General features: G+C 40.8%; 1 protein-coding gene across 2 annotated transcripts; it reads right to left on the reverse strand.

The window, feature by feature from the left end:
- Positions 1-10: 10 nt before the first annotated feature.
- cryl1 (crystallin, lambda 1) lies at positions 11-27,602 on the reverse strand. Of its 2 annotated transcripts, none has more exons than XM_076874619.1 (9): positions 27,447-27,602; positions 26,533-26,640; positions 24,910-25,036; positions 20,736-20,897; positions 17,095-17,190; positions 16,515-16,613; positions 6,393-6,501; positions 2,199-2,305; positions 11-523 (listed from the first exon to the last, which is right to left on the reverse strand). In XM_076874619.1, the coding sequence occupies exons 2-9, from the start codon at positions 26,613-26,615 to the stop codon at positions 422-424; spliced, it is 885 nt and encodes a 294-aa protein (XP_076730734.1). In that variant the 5' UTR covers positions 26,616-26,640; positions 27,447-27,602; the 3' UTR covers positions 11-421. The 2 variants fall into 2 exon arrangements, with proteins under 2 accessions (XP_076730734.1, XP_076730733.1); XM_076874618.1 differs by having other exon boundaries at positions 27,375-27,596.
- Positions 27,603-27,648: the final 46 nt, after the last annotated feature.

The following is a 27,648-nucleotide window of genomic DNA, read 5'->3' on the forward strand; positions in this document are numbered from 1 at the left end:
ATTACATAAATGCGTTATTGTGTTCTTTTTTATTAATCAAAACACTGATTCACATTTTCAAGAAATTTGTTTACACAAGAGACCATTAATGTGGCTGAATGAGATCATTGTTTTTCACATTTTACCACAGTCGGTTTTGTAACCAAGATGTAGAGTAAAAGTTAAAACGTGCTGTAGATTTAGAAAAAACAAAAGACCGGTTAAAATTGTATTCATAAGGAGTAGCAATCCAGAGTTATGTTCTAATACTGCTAGTACTCATCATATAAGGAAGATTGATCATTACTCATTTTAAAAAAGTGCTGCTTTTCAGTCAAGGTATGCCTGTTTAAAGAAAAAAAGGTCTTCATTACATGTTGAACTCAACAATCACATTTCTACCTAATTAAGTTGTTTTTCTTGAGTTTGGACCCTGAGCTTATTAGTCCTTCTTCAGCTTGGCCAGACGCATGAGGAACTGGTCCCTCCTCTCCTGCCTGGCTGCCAGATGCTGCTGGTCACAGGGAATGAGCTCGTACATCTCCTGTGGACGGCACAGAAGGAAAAGCTAGGTGAGCAAAGTGGAATGGTTGCTATCTAGGACTTCGGACATGTCTAGTGGGGGAAATAACTATTTTCTCAGTTGCTGAATTTGTACGTTTGCTCACTGAGAAAAAATGAACAGTCTCTAATTTTTAACAGTAGGTTCATTTTAAAATAAAGCTTCTCAGCCGTAAAGCTAAACTAAATATCCTTTTGGGGCGATCCTGGCTCAATAGCTGGCAGTTCGTCTTGTAATCGGAAGGTTGCCGGTTCGAGCCCCGGCTCCGACAGTCTCGGTCGTTGTGTCCTTGGGCAAGACACTTCACCCGTTGCCCACTGGTGGTAGTCAGAGGGCCCGGTGGCGCTAGTGTCCGGCAGCCTCGCCTCTGTCAGTGCGCCCCGGGATGGCTGTGGCTACAATGTAGCTGCCATCACCAGTGTGTGAATGTGTGTGTGAACGGGTGGATGACTGAATGTGTAAAGCGCTTTGGGGTCCTTAGGGACTAGTAAAGCGCTATACAAATACGGGCCATTTATCATAATCTTTTAATAACGTCTTAGCTTTGAAACAGTGACATCCAGGGCCGACACTTGCACAGATCAATGTGCATGCAGTGCTGCCCTTGTTCTCGTGATCACAGAAGGCAAACGAGTCCACCTTAAACTATTTAATGCTCCAGCTCAGGGTGTCCTTACAAGATGACCTTCTGTGGCTAACATATTAACCGCCTGTGACAGCATGTGACCAATTAATTTCTACTTAGGAGAAAGCTTTATGGCTCAGAGGTGAGTAGAAACTGCTGAATTTCAGTCATCCAGAACTAAACACACAATAAATAATGAAGAAAATAATAAATTAAGATATGTATATTAATATAGACATTCCGTGTCTTTGATCTGAATTAACAAACATTTTTTTTTTTATTTAAAAAAATCTTGGGAGCCTATTGAATACTGAATTGCTCTTTGGGGGCTCAGGTGGCACTTTATTAAAACACTGCAAGGTCTCAAGAACACCCCTGAAAAACAAGGACCCTCTTTTTCACTGTATCGAAACACTAACCAGATATTATGGTCCATACTGACATGACAGCATCACACAATTACTGCAGATTGTCAGCAGCACATCTATCTATGTCCCCTTTTACCACATCCCACAGGTCTTCTCTTGGATTGAGATCTGGTGACTGTGGAGGTCATTTAAGCACAGTGAACTCAATGTCATGTTCAAGAAACCAGCTTGAGATGATCTGAGCTTTGTGATATGCTGGAAAACCAAATTCTGATGCTGCAGCACGCAAAATCCAGAAATTTAGACAGCTTCTCTGGTCCAAGGTGGAAAAGTGCTCCTTGAACCAAAAACTGAAATACTTTTTGGAAATCACAGACACTAAATTCTGTGTAGCTAAAGAGAAAAATAACAATTTAAGAACACACACATAATCAAAACCTGTTGGTGTGCATAACATCTGTGAAGGCACCATTAATGCTTAATGATACATACAGATAATGGAGAAACATTTCCTGCCATTCACATGTCGTTTGCATCAAATGTCTTGCTTTGCTTATTTATCATATATATATATATATATATATATGTACACTACATCATAAGTGAGTGTATTTATTGAGAGAAAGTTTCACTGTAAACACAACTCTGTAACCATCACACTTACATTAATGACGCTCTTGGCTGCTTCACCACAGAAGTCCGGCACAGGCCCAAAGGAAGACAGAATCCTTGTTATATTTTCACTATATCGGCTCATGTAGTCTTCCAAACCTGTGGGGAGGACACAGCTGTTCAGTGATGGGGAAGTCCATGTCGATCATCATTCCAAACAATGAATGTAGATCATCTTTATTTAAAATACCACAAAGATTCAAAGACAGTAATGTCACACAAAGTGAAAGTGATGTAATTGCAAACAGAAAAAGAAACATGTATTTCTAGATTGTGAGGGGATGGGCATAGGTGCGGCTGCGGTGCCAACTGGCAATTTGTTTTTGTCTAAATGCTTTCCTTCTGCTGGTTTGAACGTTTGACACATGCTTGATATTTTGAGAAATGGCACATGCTAGCTCCTCTATATTTCTGTGTTCATTTGCAGGGCTGCTATCTCAGTGCTTCAGAACCAGTAATATTAAGTAATGAGTTTCCTCTTTCTCAATGTTAAATATCTCATAAATAACAGTTAGATCCTGCTTTGACACTTTCTGTGTTAATTTAACTTTTAGCGCTGTTCATTGAAGCTGTTCTCTCATTTATTAACCTATAGTGACTCATTTGTGATGTAGGCAGACTGCATTTTGGCTAATCACTGACTGACTTGTCGTGAAAGTTTAAAATAAATGGGTTTGTGAAGCCTGCTACTACAAGCTTCAGTTTAATAGTGTATTTATAAGGACTGGGTAGTATCCAGTATGCTACATGTATGTATATGCCAGTGGAAATGTCTAACACCAGCCCCTTGTTTAGCGTTATTACACGTTGTTGTTTAAAGTGGATTGCTATGCTCATTTGCAGCTCCACAATCTTATTCTTGGACTCTATTAGAACAGCTTTGCATGATTCACAGTTCTAAATAATGCTATTTTACTAGGCCTTGGTGCACTTGAGGTTCAGCCAATGTGAGAAATAATCTATTTAACCTCATTTCCACCTCCCTTTAAGCTTTCTTCTGATTGAAGATCAGAAGATTTACTGAGTGAGGTTTCTGTGCTTAAAGCCTGTAAAAATCTACGAAACAAAGCACTCAGGGCAATAGCGAACGTTTAGTAGCTACTAAGTGTGATGATGAAAGTTCTGGACAGAGAAACAGAAAAGTTTGCAGGTTTTGTAAGGGACGTTTCGTACTTCAACTATACATTACTACTCACAGAAGTAATAAAATGGGGGAGCTATATAATTAAGATCCCTATATCTAACTAGGGTTAGAATAATTAATAAAATATTGTCATTACAAAAAAAAAATGTGGGATGTGACTAATGCCTGAGACCAAGAGGTTATGCAGTATGAAAATCATACCATGTATATGAAATGGGAAGCAGTATTCACTGCCCTCTAAATAACATGTCATTAATGTATATAATGCTACTACCTATAATAGTTTAAAGAGATCTTGGATTTATTTTTCTATAAACTGACAGTTTGTACAATTTCACTGCTACTCTCTCCTAAAATACCAGCAGGCATTATTTCTAATAAGAGTTCATGTCATGAGCTTGCTGGGTTATCTAGCTTGCAACCAAATGTTTGTGGATAAAATATATAGTAGTGTGTCCTAGATTGGACGCAGAAAAAGGAGCACCTCTCACAGTTAATGATCAATCAAAGAGGAAACACAGGTCCCATAACAATGACAACAACCGGGCTTAACATATCATAAAGAGGGCCAGCAGTATGGTTTGTTGACATTCCTGTGATAAGCGTAGTAGGTGAATAGGTGAAGACTAGAGTTTTAAAACCTTATTTGAGCAGAGAGATGCAAGTGTGGTGCAAGGGGGGGGGGGGGGGGGGGGGGAAGAGAACAGATGTGCCTACATTACTTCACATGAGGTTGTTATTAAGGTGGATCAGGGGGCTCAGTTTTAAATAGTTCTTTCAACACATTTTCAAAGAGTGGAGCCTTATTCAACGACCAGAAAACATATGGTGAATGTTTATATTTGTAATACTTCTTTGGGAAATAAGGTTTATATCCAACATGTGACAACGGGGTAGCTAGAAAACGCTTACTGTCTACATAAAGCCTAGTGGGACACGTTAATGTGGCACGACAGTGTGATAACTATCATCTACCTTCAACCAAACACCCTCTGTGGGAGGAAAATCTTAGTGTTATTTCAGTCCCTTTGCTTTATTTCTTTTCCCAAATAAGCTTTAGCTGTTATTGTTGAATTTTTTCTTATATATCTTTTTATGTAAAGCCTCACTAAACAGGGAGCCCTATTCCCTGTGCCCCTACACAACGGCTAATTGTACAGTTGAAGAAAAGACGGGACACTAATGTTACCACTGTAACTCCAATCAGATAACAGCAGCAGTCCTTGAAAATGAAGCAAACTACCCCATATGGAAAAGATATATATATAAATCTTATAAAGTTTGTAACTGTCTTGTATGAAACTTGTATGAAAAGCATACAAGAGTGAAAACAGATATAAGATCCCTTGAAAAATTATATAATCAAACTTGTATGTTTTGGATACTTACTAAAAAAATATATGAAAGTAATGAGAAAGTGGCCACTTTCATGAGTAAATCATATATGTTTTTACTATTCCTTTTCCATATGGGACATAACATCACCCAGTTTGCAACTTGTCTTCCACCCATTTGCGGTACCTACCACTGCTAGCTGTACTTTTACACTAATGAAACAATTTGTGCATGGTCAGCTGAATGTTGGACAAGCTGCCCTTACTAGATAGTGTTTTAAAAAGACATCATTCTAATGCTCTTTTCTGTGAAATTGCATTAATATTTGAATACATCATATGCATCGATGAGCCATTCTTCTGCAGGCAGTGGTTTTAGTTGTAGTGGATGATTCCTTCAAAGAACAACGGCATCTCCTGTGTGCACGCACACAGTTTACAAAAGCAAGGAAATTTAGGTAGCGCAGACAGAGACAGGGAGCCTGAGTGCTCCGGTATCTGATGGGACTGATCTAAAGACTTGAAGACACAACAGGGGTAGGTCTGAGCATTCTTTTGAGAATCTGATGCTTCCTGAACAGAAAAAAAAGTCAGTAAGAAGTTCAGTACTGTAACTACAGGTAGAGCTGGCACCTGGTCTGAAGGCTGCGAGGTGAGCTCTGTGAGTTTTGGATGACTGGTGTGAGGGAGCGCATTCATCGCTACCCATCAAAAGACTGCTTTGTTCAGCCAAAGTGCACACTGTGTGTGTGTGTGTGTGTGTGTGTGTGTGTGTGTGTGTGTGTACACAGTCAGGGTTACTCTGGGTTTCACACTCACCTCTGATATTCTCCATCTAGCTGAGGTTTCATTCTCTCTCTGACACACAAAGAGATGTCACTGTGTGGTACACTACATGTATTTTGTGCAGCGACACGTATGAAACGCTGTGCCACTTTGAAAATTTCATGTAAGCGGTGAATTCATTACTCTCAGTCAAAGGCATTCTGTGCTCATTTACTGCAGTCGCTGATGCTCAAAAGCCTGTGCTTTGGTTAGTTCCAGTAATTTTCCACAGCATACATGGCTTGTACATTCACTCTGATTGGCAGATTGGCTGACCTGACTGGCTACCTCCCTGGGCTTTTTTAGGGGGGAGGTAACAATGTTTAAAATAATAACAATAATAATATTTATATTTATAACAAGGTGCAATAATAATTAATGTGCAATAATAACAGTGTGCAATACACATACACTTATTCTTCTTTTTTATACTAAGTTAATATACTGTGTTGTGTTGTTTGTTGCGTTGTGATGTGTCATATCGTGTCGTGTTGTGTTATATGTAGTGCCGACGTAGGACAGTTTTCCAATTTCCTTGTACTACTGTACTATGTATGACTGTGCAATGACAATAAAGAGTTATCTTATCTTATCTTATCTTATCTTAATTGAAACTGGACACCGCACAGTTGAAACTGTGCTGGATAAATGATACTTTCCTCTTCATAAACAGACATTTTATGAACTCCTTTTCCCTTATGAAGAAAGGCTTTTTGGTAAAAATGAATGATTTTGCTGTGAGAATTGAACAGAACAAACACATCATCAAGTCTTTGGTTCAACTATATAAAATTCATGCTCAAAGTATCTTAAACTCAGTTAAAAAATAACCAGAATTAGTGTTTTTATATGTGAGCAAAGAATACAAACCAGGAAATTTTACCTTTAGGTGCATTGAGGTGCATTGTTTCCATGGGACCTATGAAGGCGTAACGCATTCCTAGTCCCTCTGACATCACCAGGTCGATGTCCTTTACCGAGATAACACCATCCTAATGACGCAAGTTAGAAAAACAACAGTTACATTAATTTCACTGAATCGACTGATAATATTCATTCGTTTTGTACCCTTTGTTTTCTGGATATATTTGCTGATGAACTGATCCCAGAACAGCAGCTCTGGAGTCAAACTGTTTCTTTGTCTGTATCTGTTTATCTGTAATGAGAGTTCACACATCTAGCAGGTCAACTTTGAGCCACATGTTAAGTATTTTCTCTTACTGAGTTCATCATGGTCATGGTTACCTAACAGACTGCGGGACAGTTAAGTATATACGAAGGACACACACTTTTCCCTAGCAATTCAACAAAGTCATGACTTTTTAACTCCCTATTATTCTGGAAAACCCAAATTCCCTTTGATCCCATCAGGCCACTCCAGCTATATAAAGTTTCCTTATTCAGCCAATCCTGTGTCCTCAGGATTGTGCACAGAGGGGAAGCTGGCTGAGAATGGGTCAGGTAACTTTGGTTTACAGATACCTGTTGGCCAACCATGGAGGAAATCAAAGCCCAGATACAGAGACTATGGTGAGCAAGAGGAGAGGCGACAGGGTCGTCTTTGTTTGGGTCCTGCGTCCAACAACGAGCCTGTTATCTGAGCAAAGTGGGATGGTGGGTGGGGTCTTCTCTCCACTGTAATCACTGGGGGCTACGAGCTGCTTTCTCAGCCACTCTGCTTTCCAGCTCTGGCCTCGACTCAAGGACTTCTTTTCTTTTTCTCTCTCTCTCGTTGTGTGTGTGTTTGTGTGTGTGTTTGCAAAGGTTGAGGGCAGGTCCCTGTTATGTAAGAAAGATCACAAGACCACTGTCAGGCCAAAGGCTTTGATGCTTAATGCTGAACTTCTGTACAGCTTTGATTTATTGAGGAAGAATACAGTAAATAGATATTTTTTACACATTAAGTAGAACACCTGATGAAGTCCCTGCTTTGAAACATCAAACTGAGCTGTTTTGTGTGCGTGTGCATGTAACTTGGTAGAAACTGTGTTTATTTTAGTGAATGGTTATAAAAGAAAAACAGTACTATAAGTGGAGGAGATTAGTTGTGTTGCTGACATTTGTGGGAAAATATCCATTACATGCTCGAATTTTATTTTCAATAAACAGATGATGCTACAGGGCCATACAAATGTTAAATGATCATATGTTTCAAAGAACTACATCTGATCCTTAAATTAATGATAACTTATAAGGCGTACAACATATACAATTGGTCTCTAGCCACATACATTAAAATGCAATTAGGCGAAACGGTGACGTCCATCTCGGCCACATTATTCAAGACATTGGTGCACGAAACAGCTTCCCCAAACTGGCACCTGCTCCAATGTATTTTGTAATGAAATAAACTATTAGAATACATCAATTTGTTGTAAGTGATTACCTGCTCTGTCCTGCTATGTACATGTACGTGTACTGCAGGAACTTTGAGTAATTGTCTCATCAAATACCATTCATGTTTGGTGATTTGTATGTCACATCGTTTAGTTAAGTATAACAGTGCCTTAGGTGAGTGATAAACACTCCCAAATGACTGTAGACGTCACAACTCATTATTTTTGTCGAGCAGTATTGTGGATGGCGTGCCTCTGATGCATGGCGTAAAGGAACGTTTTGGTGCAGCCAGCAGCAATTACAGAGGTGGATTCACTATTTCAGGTAAGCAAAGGTTTCTCATGTAGTAATGACATTTTAAAGGCACTTAAATTGTATTAAAAGAATTATACGTTTTTGCAGTTGAGTTTCAGGCTGTTGAAAAATGTATGGTACCTATATGAAAATCCTAGGTGATGTCTTTCTCAAATTATCATGTTCACAAGATTTTCAGAAAACTTGACCTCTGACATCTAGGTCACTGATATTCAAACTACCTCGTTCAAGATCTTAACCTAGGTTGGACGAGATAGACCACGCCTACTAAAATAAGCTGGGTGTCCATGATGCTCACCCATCAGCAGGGTGAAGACAAAACCCTGAGCATTGACTGTGACTGCAAAATAAGCCCTCCATCACCGTGCTTGACAGCTGCTGTCAAGTAACCATCACAGTGGCAGATATCCAAGAAAGGGTCTCCAGTATGAAGAGTTGGACAGCACCAGGGCCACACATGGTTCACGCCTACTGGCTGAAGAAGCTGACTGCACTCCACGAGCGTCTGGCAGCACAAATGAACCAGCTGCTAGTTAACGAGAGACACCCAGAATGGCTAACCGAAGGTCGGACGGTCCTGATCCCCAAGGACCCCAAGAAGGGACCGGCCCCCTCCAACTACCGACCAATAACCTGCCTCAGTACTACATGGAAGCTCCTGTCAGGCATCATATCGGCTAAGATGAACAGGCACATGGGTCAATACATGAGCGGGACACAGAAAGGAATTGGCAAGAATACCAGAGGCGCAAAACACCAGCTACTGGTAGACAGAACAGTCAGCCGAGACTGCAAGACCAGACTGACAAACCTGTGCACTGCCTGGATTGATTACAAGAAGGCCTATGACTCAATGCCCCACAGCTGGATACTGGAATGCCTAGAATTGTACAAGATCAATGGGACCCTAAGAGCCTTCATCAGGAACTCAATGGGGATGTGGCGTACAACACTAGAGGCCAACTCCAAGCCCATAGCACAAGTCACCATCAAGTGCGGGATCTACCAAGGAGATGCTCTGTCCCCACTGCTGTTCTGCATAGGCCTGAACCCCCTCAGTGAGATCATTAACAAGACTGGCTACGGATACCGACTACGGAACGGAGCAGTTGTCAGCCACCTCCTGTACATGGATGACATCAAGCTGTATGCCAAGAGTGAACGAGACATCGATTCACTGATCCACACTACCAGGCTATACAGCAATGACATTGGAATGTCGTTCAGACTGGAGAAGTGTAGTCGGATGGTATCAAAGAGAGGGAAGGTAGTCAGAACTGAGGGGATTGAACTACCAAAAGGCAACATTGCAGACATAGAGGACAGTTACAAGTACCTGGGGATCCCGCAGGCAAATGGGAACCATGAAGAGGCCGCTAGAAAGGCTGCAACCACCAAGTACCTGCAGAGGGTCAGGCAAGTCCTGAGGAGTCAGCTGAATGGTAAGAACAAGATCCGGGCCATCAACACCTACCCGTGATCAGGTACCCTGCTGGGGTAATAGGCTGGCCAAAGGAGGAGATAGAAGCCACTGACATAAAGACAAGAAAGCTCCTTACCATGCATGGAGGGTTTCACCCCAAGTCCAGCACCCTGAGGCTGTACGCTAAGCGGAAGGAAGGGGGCCGGGGACTGGTGAGTGTCAGCACCACAGTCCAGGATGAGACAAGGAACATCCAAGAATACATTGGGAAGATGGCCCCAACTGACCGAGTGCTCAGTGAATACCTCAGGCAGCAGAAACCCAAGAAAGAGGAGGGAGACGAGGAACCATCATGGAAGGACAGGCCCTGCACGGTATGTACCACCGGCAGATAGAGGAGGTGGCTGATATCCAGAAATCCTACCAGTGGCTGGACAAAGCTGGACTGAAAGACAGCACAGAGGCACTAATCATGGCAGCACAAGAACAAGCTCTGAGTACAAGATCCATAGAGGCTGGGGTCTATCACACCAGGCAAGACCCCAGGTGCAGGCTGTGTAAAGATGCCCCAGAGACAATCCAGCACATAACAGCAGGGTGCAAGATGCTAGCAGGCAAGGCATACATGGAACGCCATAACCAAGTGGCCGGCATAGTGTACAGGAACATCTGTGCCGAGTATAACCTGGAAGTCCCGAGGTCAAAATGGGAGATGCCCCCAAGGGTGGTGGAGAATGACCGAGCTAAGATCCTGTGGGACTTCCAGATACAGACGGACAAAATGGTGGTGGCTAACCAACCGGACATAGTGGTGGTAGACAAACAGAAGAAGACGGCCGTAGTGATCGATGTAGCGGTTCCGAATGACAGCAATATCAGGAAGAAGGAACACGAGAAGCTGGAGAAATACCAAGGGCTCAGAGAAGAGCTCGAGAGGATGTGGAGGGTGAAGGTAACGGTGGTCCCCGTGGTAATCGGAGCACTAGGTGCGGTGACTCCCAAGCTAGGCGAGTGGCTCCAGCAGATCCCGGGAATAACATCGGAGATCTCTGTCCAGAAGAGCGCAGTCCTGGGAACAGCTAAGATACTGCGCAGGACCCTCAAGCTCCCAGGCCTCTGGTAGAGGACCCGAGCTTGAAGGATAAACCGCACGCAGGGGCGTGCTGGGTGTTTTATATATATTTATTAGGGGTGCAACGATACTCGTATCGATATTGAACCGTTCGATACAGTGCTTTCGGTTCGGTACGCATATGTATCGAACAATACAAAATTTTAAATTTATTTCATCAACTTTTCTTCTGACGATGATGTCTGTGTTGAGAGCTCAGTGGATCTGCGTTCGACTACTCCGCCTAGGCTGCACTGTCTAGCGCAGATCCACTGAGCGCAGCGCAAGCTAGCAAGACAGAAGCTAAGCTCGTTAAAACATGGCAAATTGAACCTCCCCCACCCTCATTCATATCTGGCATTTGGAACTATTTTGGTCTTCAGCGAAATATGACCCTGAAGGTAAGCGCGTCATGGACCAAAGTAAAACAGTATGTCGCATGTGCCACGCAATGCTCAATTACATGGGTGGGAACTACTGCGTTAGCGCAGTTAGCTCGTTAACGTGTTGACGCCGTCCAGCCCCACGCACAGGGCGATCCATGGTAGCTCGCTAACGGAGATTTGCCGTGTTGTGGCGTTAACGTCATTTCAGATTAACGCTGACAGCACTAGTGGGAACACAACGAATATGACTGCACATTTACTCCGACATCATCCTAGTGCAAAGACAAGTGGAAGCAGACAAAAACAACAAGCACGCATGCTACAAACTTTACCCGAGTCATTTAGACAGCCGTTAGCACAGGATTCTCCTTATGGGAATATACTCCAGAAGAAGTGTATAGTATAGCTTTTATTTTGGAAAGAGCCATTCCTCTGTAATAAACTCTCTTTTCCAAAGATGAGTGATTTCTCGATCAGATAGATTTATTATTTTATCCCTTTGTTGTTTCAGCAACATTAAATTTAAAAACTGTACGTTTGAGTTAAAATATATATTTATAATTTTAATAAATGACAAATTAAAAAAGCATGAACATTTTTTGTATCGAAAAAATATCGAACCGTGACACCAAAGTATCGAACCGAACCGTGAATTTTGTGTATCGTTGCACCCCTAGACACCCCTAATATATATATGTATGTATGTGTGTGTGTGTGTAAACTGAAAATGTATGTAAGTCTGCTGTGAAAAAAATCAAAATAAATACAGCTAAAAATAGCATCTATCTTCTCTATTTTTTGCATTTCTGTAAATTAGTTAAGTCTAAAAGTAAAGCGACATGTGAACAGAAACACTGGCTGTTGAGAGGCTCAGTTTCTAGACATTCAAAATTAATGGTCAGTGGTCAATGGTATGGTCAATGGTAACTTTATTGTCCCTGATGGGAAATTGATTCGCAGTATGTCAAACCAAACAACAAACATACAACCAACACATCACGTACACTCATTAAAAAAAAAAAATTATTCCTTTTCTATATATTTCAGTACATCGGACATTCCATTTTGCTTTATTTTTCATTTCTGTGACATAGGCTTTAGTCCCTCTGCGGCTCTGAATTGAATAAATAGAAGAGAATGGATGTTCTTTGTTGTTATTTAGATATTCAAAAATCATTTTGGATGTGTGAAAGCATCGTTTTTCATTACAATGTTACTGTGAACAGGCTGCTTTGCGATAAACTTTGGGCGCTCTTTCGAAAGCAAGAGCAACACCTTTTTTTCCCCCGCCTGTCCCGTTTGGTTCCTTTGCCATCAGAATTATTGTCTAAAGGCCAAGAAAGATGCCCAACAGATTTACTTTACCAAGTGGACCATCCCGGCCTTACCGTATCGGTCCATTTGATTGACCTTTGTTTTTATTGTTCATTTTATTTTATTTTCAGTTGTTACATACGGGACAGACATGACTGGGGGAAGGGAAAGGGAGAAAGAAAGAGAGGGAGGGAAGGAAAAACAGCCGGGATAAAAATCAACGGTGATAAAGGACACAAAACAAAAAAGAGGTGGGGGGACAAAAAATACACACATATATATATATATATATATATCAATCACCTGGATCACCTGTTGAGAGAGAAAAAAGAAAAGAAAAGAAGCAAGAAAGAGAGCAATATAATAAACAACATCATCGCGATAATCCATGTGTATATAACAGTAAATACTAAATATTGTATATTATTGTGCAGCATGTAAGATCGACAGCGCACAGTGTGCTTTGAGGTAGGAGCCAAAAAGGGTGTAGTTTGTGTCTGTGAGCACCCGTGTGTAAACCTGTGAGCATGAACGCGCTTGTATTCAAACAGTTCCTTCATGTAACGATCTGCTAGAGGGTGTGGGGAGCCACAGCCCCGTCCTCCAGGGCATGAAGCAGGTATGGAGGAGATCCAGGCTCCAGACATCCAGAAACCCTCAGAGTGCAAGAGTCCAAGGAAAACCAACAGAGGGGCAACCATGCCACTCTCCCGGAAAGAGCTGAGGAGAGCCCCAAATGAGGGGTCACCCAGCAGCCGCGGAGCAGAAGCCAGAGGGGGTTGCAGTAACGTGCCCGTGAGCTCCGCCGGCATCCAGCTGTGCCAGAGTGACCGAGCCCCAGGCCCAGAGGCCGAGGGCACCCCACCCCCCGAAGGGGCCCGACCGACCCACAGGTGCCAGGTCCTGACAAGCAGCCACCGGGAGTGTCCCGGTGCATACCTGAGCGCGCAGCCCTGGACACCAAGAACCAAAAATGCACCAATGTCTGAGGGCGTCAGGGGGAGTGGTGGGGGGAGATAGGCCTCCATAGAGCAACACCTTTAACAGCAGTGTGGCATTTTTGTCAGCTAAGGTCTAAGGGTGCCCTTGGGGTGGGGAGGTGGGGCATTCGCCTCTCACACGGTGGTGATGTGCACACAATAAAGAATATCATTTAGGTACAAGTCTGAGCTGCCACAGTTCTGTGTAAAATTATGAACTTCACATGCTTCGTTACAGATGTTGCAATACAGCTGGCACAGAGGCACAAGAGTGGCTTCTGCTGCATTTCGTGGAAGTATGACTTGGAGGTTTTAATTCTGAGAATACGTTATTCTCAGCAGGGAGTGTCACGGTCTTGGGCTTAAAAATGACTGAACAATCAAGGGTTTTTACCTGCCTGCAGGCCCTCTTGGATCATTGCTGAACCAAAAAGCTACCGTCAAAGCAAGAAAAACAATCCAAACACTTAAGAGCTTCTCAAAGTCTAAAGCTGTGACAAACAACGAGCTCTGTTGTGAGGCAAATCATGAAGCCTGCTTCTCTTCCTGATATGTAAAACCTCAAAAATGACAAATAAACATAGTAATGGCACGGAAATTGAAGAAAGCAGTTACAGCTTTTCAAAACCACACAAGGCTAGCCACCATGATTGAAGCGTTGGGGGGGCTGTGAGTACTCAGACTGTTCCTATGGAAGCAATATGTGAAAAGTCTTGGAGAAGCTCACGGCTCTTCAACGGGAAATTGATACACCTCCGGACCAGTAATGGACATTAAGACCTGCTCCCCCCCTCTCAGCGGTGCCAGCTGGACGATGTTGACAAGAACAACAAAAAATTCTACCCTGACTCTCTCGCCCAGATTCCTCAAGGCCATCTGCGTAGGCTGTGGACTGTTTATATTTGCTTAATTGGGCAAAACGACACTTTCTGAAGGCTGAACACAGGATACACATCCTCACACGCATGCACACATGTACACTGACACAGATACACACTCACACCCCCTCCACGAATCCAACACCTGCCATCCGATGCAGACGGCGGATCAGCTTTGGATGCGCAGAGTTGCGGCGTCCCGGACACAGTTTCTTTTTCCTTCTCGACTGCCCTTTTGTGTTATGCATTTCATTGTTTTCTTTATGCTGCCTGTTCTGACCTGTCTCCCCAATGTGATGTTTGTGTATTGTATGTATGGTCGGAAAGGTCCAATTTCGCTGCAGGTCAACTGCAAGCGACAAATAAAGGCAATCAATCAGTCCAGTCTTGCACAGACTATTAGTGTACCCATTTAAATAACTGGTAATATCTGGCAACAACATAAAATGAAACCAATTTCGTGCAGACTCAAAATAAACAAGCACACACTTTTTCATCTACGTTACCAGTAAACTGCAATCAACTGATGTTTTTCGAGCATACAAATGCACAAGACAGATCAGTCCTACGAATTTACTAAAGAAGACATTTTTCCTAATGCATTTATCCTTCATTAATGTCATAGAGACGTCTTTCTCAAGTGTACAAATCTGAATCATGTGCAAAGTCACGCAAGTAACTTAAAATAGATTTCTGCTCTTTCTGAGCCAGCTTTTTAATAATCCATCCAATCCCCTGCTATTACAAAGCAAAATGTGATTATCCAGTTTCCTTTTACCCATTTCAGCTGTATGGCAACTCATTTTTATTTTAGTTGCAACCAGTTGAGTAACTACTGCCATGTCTCCTGGTATTATCTCCTAATGGGTTTGTAGCTTTAAATCTATGCTAATGCTGCCTACTCACCTGTCAGGAACAGGTCTGTGAGCAACAATGCAGAGCGGCTGTTAATTTCTGCTGATTTCCATTGATGACAGCTTAACATGTCCCAACAGCTATCTTAGGAAGTCGGTTCTAATGTCATTCATGTATCACTTTGAGTGAAAGCCTGAATTGCATTTAGTTGCATTAATGGATCTAACACAAGATGACTGATGTGCATCTTTTTAAGTTCCTCAGCTCAAACACTGTCTGACATCATCGTTTTCTAGCTAATGCGGGCCTGCTTCAGCTGCTTTTACTTTACTAGAAAACAGTTTTTATGTAAATATCTAACTGACCTTTAAACCTAAATCATCTACCCTGGGAAATGTAGTTTTATTTTGTCACTTCAGCCATGGGTGGCATGGTGGTGTAGTGGTTAGCACCCCCCTGTCATCATTGCTGTGGCTGCGTGGGCTTCTGTCAGGTACTCTGATTTCCTCCAACAGTCTAACGACATACATGTTAGGTTGACTGGTGATTCTAACTTGGCCTTGAAAGCGAGGAAGATAAAAGTAGTTGAAGTGCAAAGAATGAAGTGCTTTGAGTAAGACTGGAAAGGCACTATATAAATCTAAGCACAGATTCAGTCCTTTACTAAGGACACCTTTACTACAACAACAGTCACTGACATAAAAAACAAAAGCGAGAAATTTGGAACAGACAATCGTGGAAGACGTGTGAAAGTTCAGAACTATGTGGAAGCATCTGATGTTGCATTATTTAATGGAGGGGGTCATTTAAGGTGCTTCTGATGTCTGTGGTTCTATATTTGAAGCCAACATCAAACTCTTCATGGGAATTCAGTTCGGGTAACACAGTATACGTCTCAAGTTAACATTCCATCAGCCGTGATTGTCACCATTCCCATCGCTCTCATTATCATTCAAGCTTTTTCCTCAGTGAGTGACCACGTAATAGTGCCTGTCATCAGAGGCTAAAGCTCATTTAGTCTCATTGTGCTCCTTTTTAGAGGGAGACTGTGGACATAATAGAAGAGGTGAGCTGACAAGGGCTTCCTCTTTCCTGCCTCTATTACAAAACCATCAGCAGCCACATGAAACCTGACTGAGACTGAGGCGCTCCTGTCCAGAGGTAAAAACAAGTAAAAACACTCGTCATTATGACCTAGAAGTCAGCTTTAGCAATGCAGCAGTAAAGCAATGAGGGTTTTTTTGTTGGAGATTCAGTTAGTGTCATATATTTATGAGCATTTTCTTGCATTTGAACACAAAGGTTATGAAAGCATATTCATGACTAACCTTGCTTGAAGTTGGTAGTGCTTTGAAAAACTGGCTCCTCAACACAACTCCCCACCCACATGCCCAGAAAACACTAACCTGAACTAGTCTCCATGACTCTGCAATAATGGCGGCTTGAACTCTGTTTAGGGCAAAGCCATCGATCTCTTTTTTCAGAAGGACAGGTGCCTGGCCAACCTGCGTCAGGAGAAATCAGTTAAGTCAAGCCAAGCGCAGCAAAAGATTCTACAAGACAATTATGAATAATACAGCTTCATTGATGAAGCTTAGTAGTTGCAGGAAGCCACTGGTTGTTCATGTTAAGAAAACAAGCTTGTTGAGACTTGCTTGGAATAAAGTATGTAATCATTCACATGATCACAAACTGTTTGTTAAGATTTGTGGTGTAGCAGCTGTACTCGAGACTGTGACACACTGTCAAATACTGAAAATGGCCAGAACAACGTCAAACTAATGTGAAAAGAAAGCTAGGAGCTAGGCTTATCACCAGCACTTAATACATAGTATGACAGCAGTATTGGTCTCCTAATCATAGCATGGGGTTTGGCTTCCTCGTGCTCTTAATCCACTGGTTATTCTGATTTCTTTTGAAATCTGTCCAACAAGTTCGGGCATAACAGGGCCCAGAAATGTGTAATCTTTTGTGTAAGATTTGTACCTTGGTCATCAGAGCATGGGTGGTGTCCATAACGGCTGCTGCTGTCTCTGGGTGAGGTACCAGCTCCACCAGTTTTACATAGTAGGGTGGGTTTACCTGGGGAGAGCAAAACAAACACATATTATGTTGTGTTTACTTCACTGATATGTAGGATCTGTTCTTAAGTAACAATTTTCAGGAAAGCAGTACTAACAAACAAAGCTGGACACTCAACTGTTGATTTTGCCTCATCATCGTCCTCCAACAGTGAAAGTATCATCTCAGTGCATGACAGAGCACTTCGATACGGTGTTAGCTTACTACAGTGTACGCTATCCTCATTACAGCTTTAAGACTGACAATCTAAAATGATGATAATGATTAGACACATTAAGGACAGCAAAAATGTTTATTGAGACAGAAATTAAGCACGGTGGTAAACTATAGGTTATACAGCTCCCCATCTGGCCCGTTTACACCAGTGGTGGTGTTTCCACCAGCTTCCACCACCTGTGAAGCAAATTGACCTTTAATTGACCCTCACTTTTTTCTTAAAGTCAGCATTTACAGAAACAAAAGTGCTTCATCAAACCACCTGTTTGCATAGTTTAAATATCTAGAAAGTCTATGTGTTTGGCTGCTTCCATTTACCACCAGCTTGTTTTAGGCAATGATAACAAGTTATTTAAAAAGCAGCCACCTCACCGCTTTCCAACAGCAAAACCTGTAGCATTCAAAGGTTAGTCTAAAGATGGGCATATCATGTTTACTCACGTATAGCAAACTGAACAATCTCTAATTTTTATGTTTGTTTTTAATGCTCAATTTACACAAAAATTGTAAATTTATTTGAATGTCATTGAGTGAAATAACAATTTGATCCCCAAGCAAAGCATGACTTAGAACTAGCCAGCCCTTCTTAGCGAGTACAGTGGTAAGAGGTTTCGTGTGGTTGGTTACCAGGTTTGCACACATCTCAGGAGGGATTTTGGACCACTCGTCTTTACAGAAATTTTAGAAATCCTTTAATTTTTTTGGCTCAAAGCAACCACAAAACAATCAGCTTTCATATTTTCCAATCTAGAGAGACAAAAATGATCATAAAAGGCTTTTTATACACTGAAGGCAATCATCTACAGTGATACAGTTCTACCACTGATGATTTAGAAAAGCTCATGATATACATGCTTGATTTACTGATATCCTCAAAACATCATTGCCACAGCACATGAGCAAGCAGAAGAAACGCAGGGAGAGAAACAGCTAGAAGATAAAAATTATAAACAAGTCCATCTGGCTCATGAGTTCAGGTGAACCATGTTTACCTCCATCAGTTAGGTCATGTTGTTGGTAGCGTGCTCATATCATAAACCAGTCATAACAAAAGCATTCAATGTTTTTGTAAACAGATGTCACTAGTATGTTGTGGAGTACGGTCAGGTCTAAACAGAAACACTCTGCATGGATAAACTAAATGTAAGTCTAATGTAATCCTTGTGCAATGTTTTGTATAAACAAAAGTGCTCAGCTGTTCTGACCCATTAATGTGTTTGGCTATTCATAGTATACTGTAAGCGAAATTTGTTGTGATGCATTTACTTTGATTGATTGATTGATTGATTGTGGTTGGGATAGCCTGTAAATATAACCAGATCCATTAGTACTTCAATGGAAACTCACAAATCTGCCTCAGTATGGGAGCAAAAGAAGGTGTGACTGAAGTCTAGACTTTCAGCTTTAGGTGAAGGGATTTCAAAACTGTGAGGTCTAACTCGTCACTGGTAATTATCCTGATCCCAAGCCTTTGTTGTGAAAGTATGGTTTTTTTTTTTATTGTTCTCCAACTTATTCTCTTGGCAATCAGGAAACAAACTAAATAATTTTAACTGACACACATAAAAAAAACTATTTTCTTTTTTCCCACAAGAAAGTTCTTCTTGTTTTTCTCCCAAACACAGAATCAGAGTTAGCCTCGTCACCAATCACAAGTCAGACGTCAGAAGGCTAATAAAAATACTTTCATAACCATTTAGCAATTACACACATTTTTCACAATGAAATCCCTTCGTTTCCCAGTTCAAAAGTGTTTTTTCTCTGTCTCAATCTCTCATCATTTCCCTGCTTCTCTTCAGTAATCGAACCTCGTTCGCAAACTTCTCCCTCTTTTCTGTCATGACCCTGACCCCTGTTAAGGTAATCTATTTATCAGACAGTCAACACACAATTGACCCTGTGTGGTTCATGTAGTTCATGGCTGTCAGCTCACTTGGCTTTCTTCTATAGTGTGTCTTCCTCCCTGAGCCTGGTTCTGCATGGGGTTGTTTTCTGTTAAAAGGGTGTTTTTCCTTCCCACTGTTGCCAGGTGCTTGCTCATAGGGTTGCCTTATTGTTGGGGTTTTCAAAGTGTATTGATGTGACTGTTGTTGTGATTTTGTGCCATTTTAAATCTGAATTATAAAACTGTCCTTATATACATATTTGGCATTGATCATTCAAAATGTTGATTATTGCTGAAAAATCCTGCATTGTGCTACATCTCCACTTGTAATTAAGTTTGTTCAGTTTCTCTGTTTCATCAGAAATGCAGAGTGATCCCTTGTGAATTGGATTTTGCCAATCTCATATTCAACCGAACTAGATCTCTTTGTTTAGCTTTACTGAAATTTAACTTGTTCCACTGTGAAATAATCAGTAGCTTGCATTCACAGGCCTTCACCATGCCTGCCAGATCATGTGGTATGGTGTGGATCATGATTTGTGCCTTCCCTTCCTCATGCACTTCCCTTTGTTCTTCTACTAGTTAATCTTGGTTTTATCGGTTCAAAGAATCTTTTTCTAGAACTAGTCTGGCTTTATTAGAGACAATTAGGCAAAGTTTAAAGTGGTCTTCTTGAGCGTAAACAGTGGTTTTTCATTATCTCTTGCTGTAAATCCACTGTATTTACATTCATTAAGGCCTCTCTTGCTTTTGACAAAGATACTTGAGATTTTTTCTTGCCTTAGCTAGTTGTGTGAAAGTTTTTGTCTTAATCATGGAAAAAATTCTGTCATCATCCCCTTGAAGTTTTCTACATGTTCTTTCGGGCCTTTTGTTTTACAGAGCTGGTCAGAGGATTTCTTCTTTTTAAAAATGTTTAAGATTGTTTTTTTTTACCACTCCTAAAGCTTTTTCTTTTTCTCTGAGAAGTGGGATTATTAGCTTAATGTTGGCCTCCTTCACTTGCATCGACATGTCTTTGGACTCCTTACTGAGAGCACCACTGAGCATCAACCACATACTCATTCAACACTTGGACTCAACTCTATTCCTTTTATCTCCTTAATTTGTCATAACATAATCATAAAACAAGTCAGGTGCCAATGAATGGGCTCATGATTTACACACTCAATTACTTTTGAGCCTGTAAAAATGGAGGGATTACAAAATAAGTATGTAATTCTTAATGATTAATGCAATTTTTTTGGTCAATATCAACACCTTAACCGCATTTTAATTGCTTCATTTCAAGCTCACTGAGTTTGTGCACCATATCACTGTGAGGAAACTTACAGACCTGGCTGTAGATGACTGATGATGAATTATGGGCTGGCGTGCAGGTTAACACACTGTGTACAGTTTACACCACAGTACCTGGAAATGCCTGAGCATATGAAGTACTAACCGGATGAGAGACGAGGCAGCGACTCCTATTCTGGACTTTAGAAAAGACTTTGCTGGGCACTAGGCAGGACGTGGAGCTGCTCAGGATGACGTCTTTTCCCACAAAACGCTCCATGTCATGGAAGATGCTTTGCTTTACCTCCAGCTGCTCAAATACACATTCCTGGGAAAACAAAAAAATACATAAACGCAGGTAAGGTGTGAAAGCCAAATATTATTTTCTATAATGCTATAAGTAAACATTATCTCAACCCAAAGTCAGTGAAGCATCCCACTGAATATGGAACATGTAGTCATAGCAACAATCAAATTATTTATTACAGCTATTAATTTCTATAATTTGGATGAACTGCTGCTTTGACTCTGTAATTTCTGATGTCAACCTTTCTTTGACAATAGCAAAGACAAAACCATCATAACAATAAAGAAACATTTAATATTTGTTTCTTAGTGTTAAACTTGAATCTACCACTGTCCACAGCTTTGGGGAATGTACTCAGGGAAATGTGTTAAAAGTCATGCAGTTAACACCTTAAACACGGAAATTAAACCAGTTTGGCTCTTAAACTACCTGCTTAACGTCACTTCACAGTGATGAAAAGGTGTGACTCTCAAAATCGGTACTCTTCATTTGCAATCTTTCTCATCCTGGACACAAAACTGCAAAAACTGGCTGAACAACCTCAGTATACCTCACATATACGCATTATAATGAAAGGCTCTGCTAAAAGGATTTGTGCTAAAACACAAGCAATAACCTAATCTACACTAATTCTAATGACAATATTATTTTTTTTAGTTTGTTTTTTTAGTTTAGTTTAGTTGTTAAAGTCCAAAGTGGTCCCAGTGGCAACAGGAGTTGGGAGCTGTAACCCCCAAACTGAAAGAGTGATTCCAGGCACAACATCAGAGTCTTTTAACAGAGTTGAGTCCTAGGAACAGCACAGGCCTCAAACCTCAGTTTCCTTAAATAGAATGGACGCTCATGACAGGTCAGGCTCATGTGTGTAAATGTTAACTTATACTAATAAGAAACACCAATAAGTGAATACTTGGCATTTCCTGATGTGGAAAAGACCTCCAGTATGACCCCTGACAGAGACACAAATCCCTGTGGCGTTGTGTCAGGATAGCATCTGGTTGTAAAAATCTGCTAAATCAAACATGAAGAACTACCTCCTCTGACGAAACCTTTGGGAATAAGGGAGCAGCCAAAAGTAGCTCTTTCTAGTCATCTGTAAGTTGGACTATTCCCATTATCATTTGTCTCCAGTTCTGCATCTTTCTCAAAGCTCAAGTTTTCTTCAGTTCTGGCCAAACTTCATTGTAAACAAGCCACACTAACCTATTTCTGTGCATGAAAGGAACATATAAAGAAATCTGGACAGCTTAAGTGCTTAAGCGCCCTTCACGTCTGCTCCCACTGCTCCACCAAGCCTTACACTAATCGTCAGAAAACAGTTAGGCAAGTTACTGATCTGTAGCCAAGTGACTAATAAAGCCTCCCGTAAATATTCTCCCAGATCAATAGTAGAGTGAAACTTACAGGTGGTCAGATGATGTCATGCTATCAGGACGTATGTACCTAACGGTGCTCTCGGGAAACTGCATATTTCTATGCAGCATTTCCCTGTTCCTGAGTCCACAATTGTTCCTTGTTGGAAGGAACTCAGCGCAGTGAGTATTGATTTTATTTGACTCTACCTGCCTCTGTGCACTCTGATCACATCTACTGTGAAGAAGAGCTCCATTGTCTACTTTAGCAGTTTCTAGCTGGCGAGCATTTTTCTGGCATAAAAGGTTGACTTCATACTGTATTTTAAGTGACTGTGACTGTGTTTAGATAAGCACAGTTGATTGTGTGTTTGTGCTCATTTATAATTTGACATAGATGAGTGATTTTTAATGAAACGTCTTTCATTAGTACGACAACACTTCTTATAACAAACTCCATCTGACTTTCTTGTCAAAGGAAAGCTCCACTTTACAATTTATAATAGCAATAACAGCAAGAATCTAGAAGCATTTTGCATTGTATGGTAGATGTCTCAACAATTTCCTTCAAGAACATTTTTACAGAAATGAACAAAAGAAAAAAAACAAATCAAAAGTCTCTTTTTGACAGCAAGGCTCAGGGAGCATAGCCATCAGACTCGACTGGCTGAGGTGAGCATCGTGACGCAACGAAGACAAACAATGCAGGAGGAAAGAGGAAAACTCAACAGATTATAAAACGTATGAGTTCTGAAATGTTCAAGGTTTTTAGAAAGCATTTTACTTTGGCCAAATGACTAAATTCTTATGGTCACATTGAGAAAGCTGCTCTGATTCAAGGTAAACAACTAAATCTGTAATAAATAACAGATTAATTCTGGGCTATTTTTAAATGAGTAATCAATATTACTCAGTTCATATTCCTTTATTGCAATTATATTAAGCCATTATATTTCTATGACTTTGCCTTTGGTGACAGACAGAAAGTGTGAGTTAGCAGCGCAGGGAAATGACACGCAGCAAAGAACCAGCCAGCTTGGTGTCCAACCATGAATTTGTAGCTAAAAGCATGAAAGAGTGTGTGATATGTCCTCTAACCACTTAGCCATCAGGTTAAACGAGTTGCTTAACAAACGTTAAAACATTCCTTGCTACTGAACCGCGAATAAAGAGAGAAACTAGTGTGAACTCTCAGTACTCATTTTTTGACAGGTTCATTATATTCATCATCCCTAGAGTTAAAAATTTATACCTCGGTTTTACCTCCTTTATGACAGACATGTACTCTATATGTGCATGCTGCCATTAGAATCAGTTCACACACTGATGGACTGACAGTAGCTGCTCAGAGGGCTTGACCTCATAACAACCATCATAATCATCATCTTCTCCTCCTCCTAGCTGTGCCTCTATATAGAGGCTCCATGTTCTTCATGCTGAGAGAGGGCCAGCCAGTCTCACCATCATCCTTGCCCACCTTTATTAAGTCGACTGAATACAAGTACCTTGGAGTTATGTTTGCTGGCAGACTGAAATGCAACTCTTGGACTGACTGCTTGTGTAGTGAGAGACAGCACAGAACATATTTTTGAGGACATTTTATCCTTTAAGGTGGATTCTAAAATGCTTCTGAGGTGCAGAAAAACAAGCAATTAGAAGGACAGTAACAATTTCTAGTAAGATGTCGGGAACTGCATTACCAAGCTCAGCAAGCATTTATCGGGACTATTTATGGAGCAAGGCAAATACTGTGAGTGATATGAGGATTTGACTCCTCCACTGAACTACTAAAACCTGCATGGTGCTAATGTTCCCCCATAAAACAGGTCCAAACTGTCTTTTACTTCCCAAGCCATCAAACTTCTGAACACAAGCAACACACAGGTTGCCTAACTGTTCTGGCCACAGTCATCCTTAAGATCCAAGAAGAAGAGTAAAGGTGTCTGTATACAGTGTGTGCTTTGTGTCTTATGTTGATGCAGTTATTTTTATGTGGTGTATACAAATCTCAGGTGACTCTGAAATCACAATGCAATCACATTTACCCATAAGGACAAGTAAATGCATTAGTTTTTTTGCCCAGTAATGTACTGACCACTGATATACTATGAAGCTATCCTAGTAAATGAAGAGAAACAAAAAAGTTTGGAATTCACGTGTTAAGCAACTGAAGGAACTGAAGTGTTATTATGCAAAACATCTCCATATTACTGTATGATATCACAACCCTATGTACGACAGGGATTAGGGATATTAGTCTAAGTTCAAAATGTGACGTGAGAATGTCACGGAATATGTCAAATGAAATTATGCTGCCCCTCCTTGGGGGGTAAATGTGTAATAACAAAGCCAGAACGTATTGACCTGAGAGTGAAGTAACCATTCCTTTAATGCTGCTTTGTTTAAACTATGTGAACCAATAAATGAACAAAAACTAGTGTTTCCACTGAGTCACACACCACATACTTTTGAAAAGACCCACACCACAGTGAAGAGAAGCCCCGTGTTTCATCAAAGTCTGCCAACATCCACAAAACAAATGTCCGTACGTGTGTGACGGAGCAAGTGGTTAATGAAAAAATAAACAAATCACCAGAGAGCAATGTTGTTTCCACTGGTTTTACGATTTAGGCCAACGAGATATAACAGCATGTATTTGTTCTGTCAGCGGTCTGTGTTACCTGCACAAAGAAGGCTCCATCCAGTGCCTGAGACAGGTCATCATAACTGCTGAGAAGGGCAAGTTGCTGCGCAGCAGACAGCTCCCCTCGCAGCATGTGGGCTTCCTCCAGCTCCACCAGCTGTTTCCTGAGGGACAGAAACTGCAGTTAACACACACACATAATGCATGAACAAACTGCCCTCTATCATGACATTTTCAATTTGAAAAGAATCATTACCACAGGCTTATTATATAAGTAGTAGTAGAATGAAGACTTTGGAAGAAATGAACAGATGTGTTAGGTGTGTTATTATCAGCCAAAAGAAGTGGTTCTAATATAACACAAAGCAGACAATGCTTCAAATATGGATGCTGCTACAAAGAAGCTAGAGATTCTAAAGTGTCTGCTCTGTACACATTTCCATCTCAGCAAAGAAGATTCAGACACTCAGCACAGTTTCAGTGGGGGTAGAGTATGTCACCAACTTCACCGACTGTATGAAAGTATGCATTGTATTGGAGTATTGTGCAAATTTCTCTAACGAGGCATATGTTTTTTACTTTGGCCTTTAGTGCAGAAAAGAATAATAAAACAATAAATATTCTGGTTTATAGATCGGTCTGACAACCTAAAATGAGGTGCAGGTTTCAAAGGAGAGCGTGTAGTCTGCTGCAAATCCTGTTACGCTGTCTTAACAGTAACAGTGATGACACTTTTAAGGTGTGGAGTACATACCACCACCTTTTTGCTCTTACTCAACTCTTCTCTTAATATGTTACAGAATGTGGCAGTTACATAACACTGTATCACATGAGTCAGGAAGATATCTTCCTTTGAAAAAAAATTAAAGTAATTTAGACTAAGTGACGGTTTATGAAAACAGGGCACACAACAGAGAGCAGTCTAGCTTGTTCAGCAGGAAATCACTCACAAAGGGCCCCTGAAATTTAATTCAGTGACACCCTCTACTGTTCATATAAACAAATACGTCTCCAACGGGCTGAGTGATAGGTAGTGGCATGGACTTAGAGGGAGAGTTACATTCATGAAATACTGGTATAGAGATTAAGGTATTAAGGTTTTTATAGCTTAAGGCACTGTGACTTTCTACAGCACTTTCATTAAAAACTCAGCGTCATTCCACAGTAATGTTTAACCACTAATAGCCAGGCTGTGAACATGTGTTTATTCGTATGTGCTCACAGTAGGAGCCAACTGCTGATCATGGGGTATTCATATATGTCTTCTCTGTAAGCACTGAAAGGAAGAACAGGTTACATTTTAGACAGACTGTCTCTAACTCATCAGGGCAGAGAAGCCCTTAGTGTCAATGTTTCCTTTAGGTTTTGCAGGCACCAGACAATAGTTTAGCTTCTGTAATGTATATTTTTATATTTTTGATGATATATGTATATGTATATATATATATATATATATATATATATATATATATATATATATATATGTGTGTGTGTGTGTGTGTGTGTGTGTGTGTGTGTGTGTGTTTTTGTTTTTACTTAGAATTACATCTGGGTTAAAAACAAATTTCTGTTGACGATAGAGGTATAATAATGCAGTTAAGACTGAAGAAGTTTGTCTGTGTAACCCAGATGGGTCTTTAAGTTGAGCAGTAGAACTCACTTGATCTCTGTGATGGCCTTGGTAGACTGTCCTGGTTGGTTGTCATAGATCTTCACATTGTAGCCTCCACTGACAAACAACATAGCCCAGGAGCGGCCTATCAGCCCACTAGGGAAGAAAATCACATGGTAACAGACATAAAACATAAACCCCAATAAGCAGACTTAAAAAACAAAATCAAAGCAAGGGCTGAATGTTGTTTTTCAGTAAAGTCCAGTAAAATCACACAGCAGTAAAGTGCTGACAGTGTGCCTGTCTGCTTGCTGACACCAGCTTCATTTTCCTGTCTTCCTGTCATGTTTTGACATGTAACCAGAAGTGAAGTGTAAATCCACTGTGAATGTTTTCTCAATCCCTTCGCCATCCATCTGAATATTATTGCAATGTTAACACACAAAGATTACCCCCTAAAACGTATGGCAACATAAGTGAAGAACTGTGAGGTTCAGTGCTTGCTTTGCAAGTTTAAGAGAGGTCACTTCAGAGGCACTGCCATGTTTAATGAACAGGGTTCAGAAGACAGGTTCAATTTAAAGCCTCTAAAATCACACAGCTATAAACCTTCACGCTGTCGTGATAAACAGGATTATTCACAAATTCATTCTGACTGAAAACACAAGACAAGCGTTCATTCAGAACAGTCCTGTTTATGTCGTGAGCAACAGTATGATGCACACAATGCAGTCACCAAAATAAAATTACATGCACTGATACTGCAAACTACAGCTTTCAACCAGTTTTTCATTCAACAAAGCAACTTTCGTTTCACCTTCATGAATATAGGTCAGGGCTAGCACTGTTGCATCATTTTACAACGCAAAATACATTGTTATCTCGCTCACCTGCCAATCACAGTTATAATCTTCATGTCAGAAACGTTATAATGTTTTGACACCAGCTAAAACTTAACTTACAAGCTTTCTGTTGCGCCGCCCACCTTGACAGTCACGCTGACCGTGGTGTACGGTGACCTAGAAGGACCAAAGAAGGCAAACGAGCGCACAAAGCTTGTTTTGCTTGAAATGAGCAATAAAGAAACCCACAAACTATTAATTGTAACTTTTTATAAATAATAAATACTATGTATGTAATTATTTAAAAATAATTTTGAGAATA

This window comes from Maylandia zebra, linkage group LG16, assembly GCF_041146795.1.
Source record: "Maylandia zebra isolate NMK-2024a linkage group LG16, Mzebra_GT3a, whole genome shotgun sequence".
NCBI classification, from domain to species: Eukaryota; Metazoa; Chordata; class Actinopteri; order Cichliformes; family Cichlidae; genus Maylandia; species Maylandia zebra.

Coding starts and splice junctions, on each gene's coding strand:
- cryl1 (XM_076874618.1), bottom strand. CDS start 27,400: ATGAAGATTATAACTGTGATTGGCAG. Junction 17,191..20,735: donor GCTGCCTCGTCTCTCATCCG/GTTAGTACTTCA, acceptor TGCTCTCCCCAG/GTAAACCCACCCTACTATGT. Junction 2,306..6,392: donor GCACCTCAATGCACCTAAAG/GTAAAATTTCCT, acceptor TCCTCCCCACAG/GTTTGGAAGACTACATGAGC.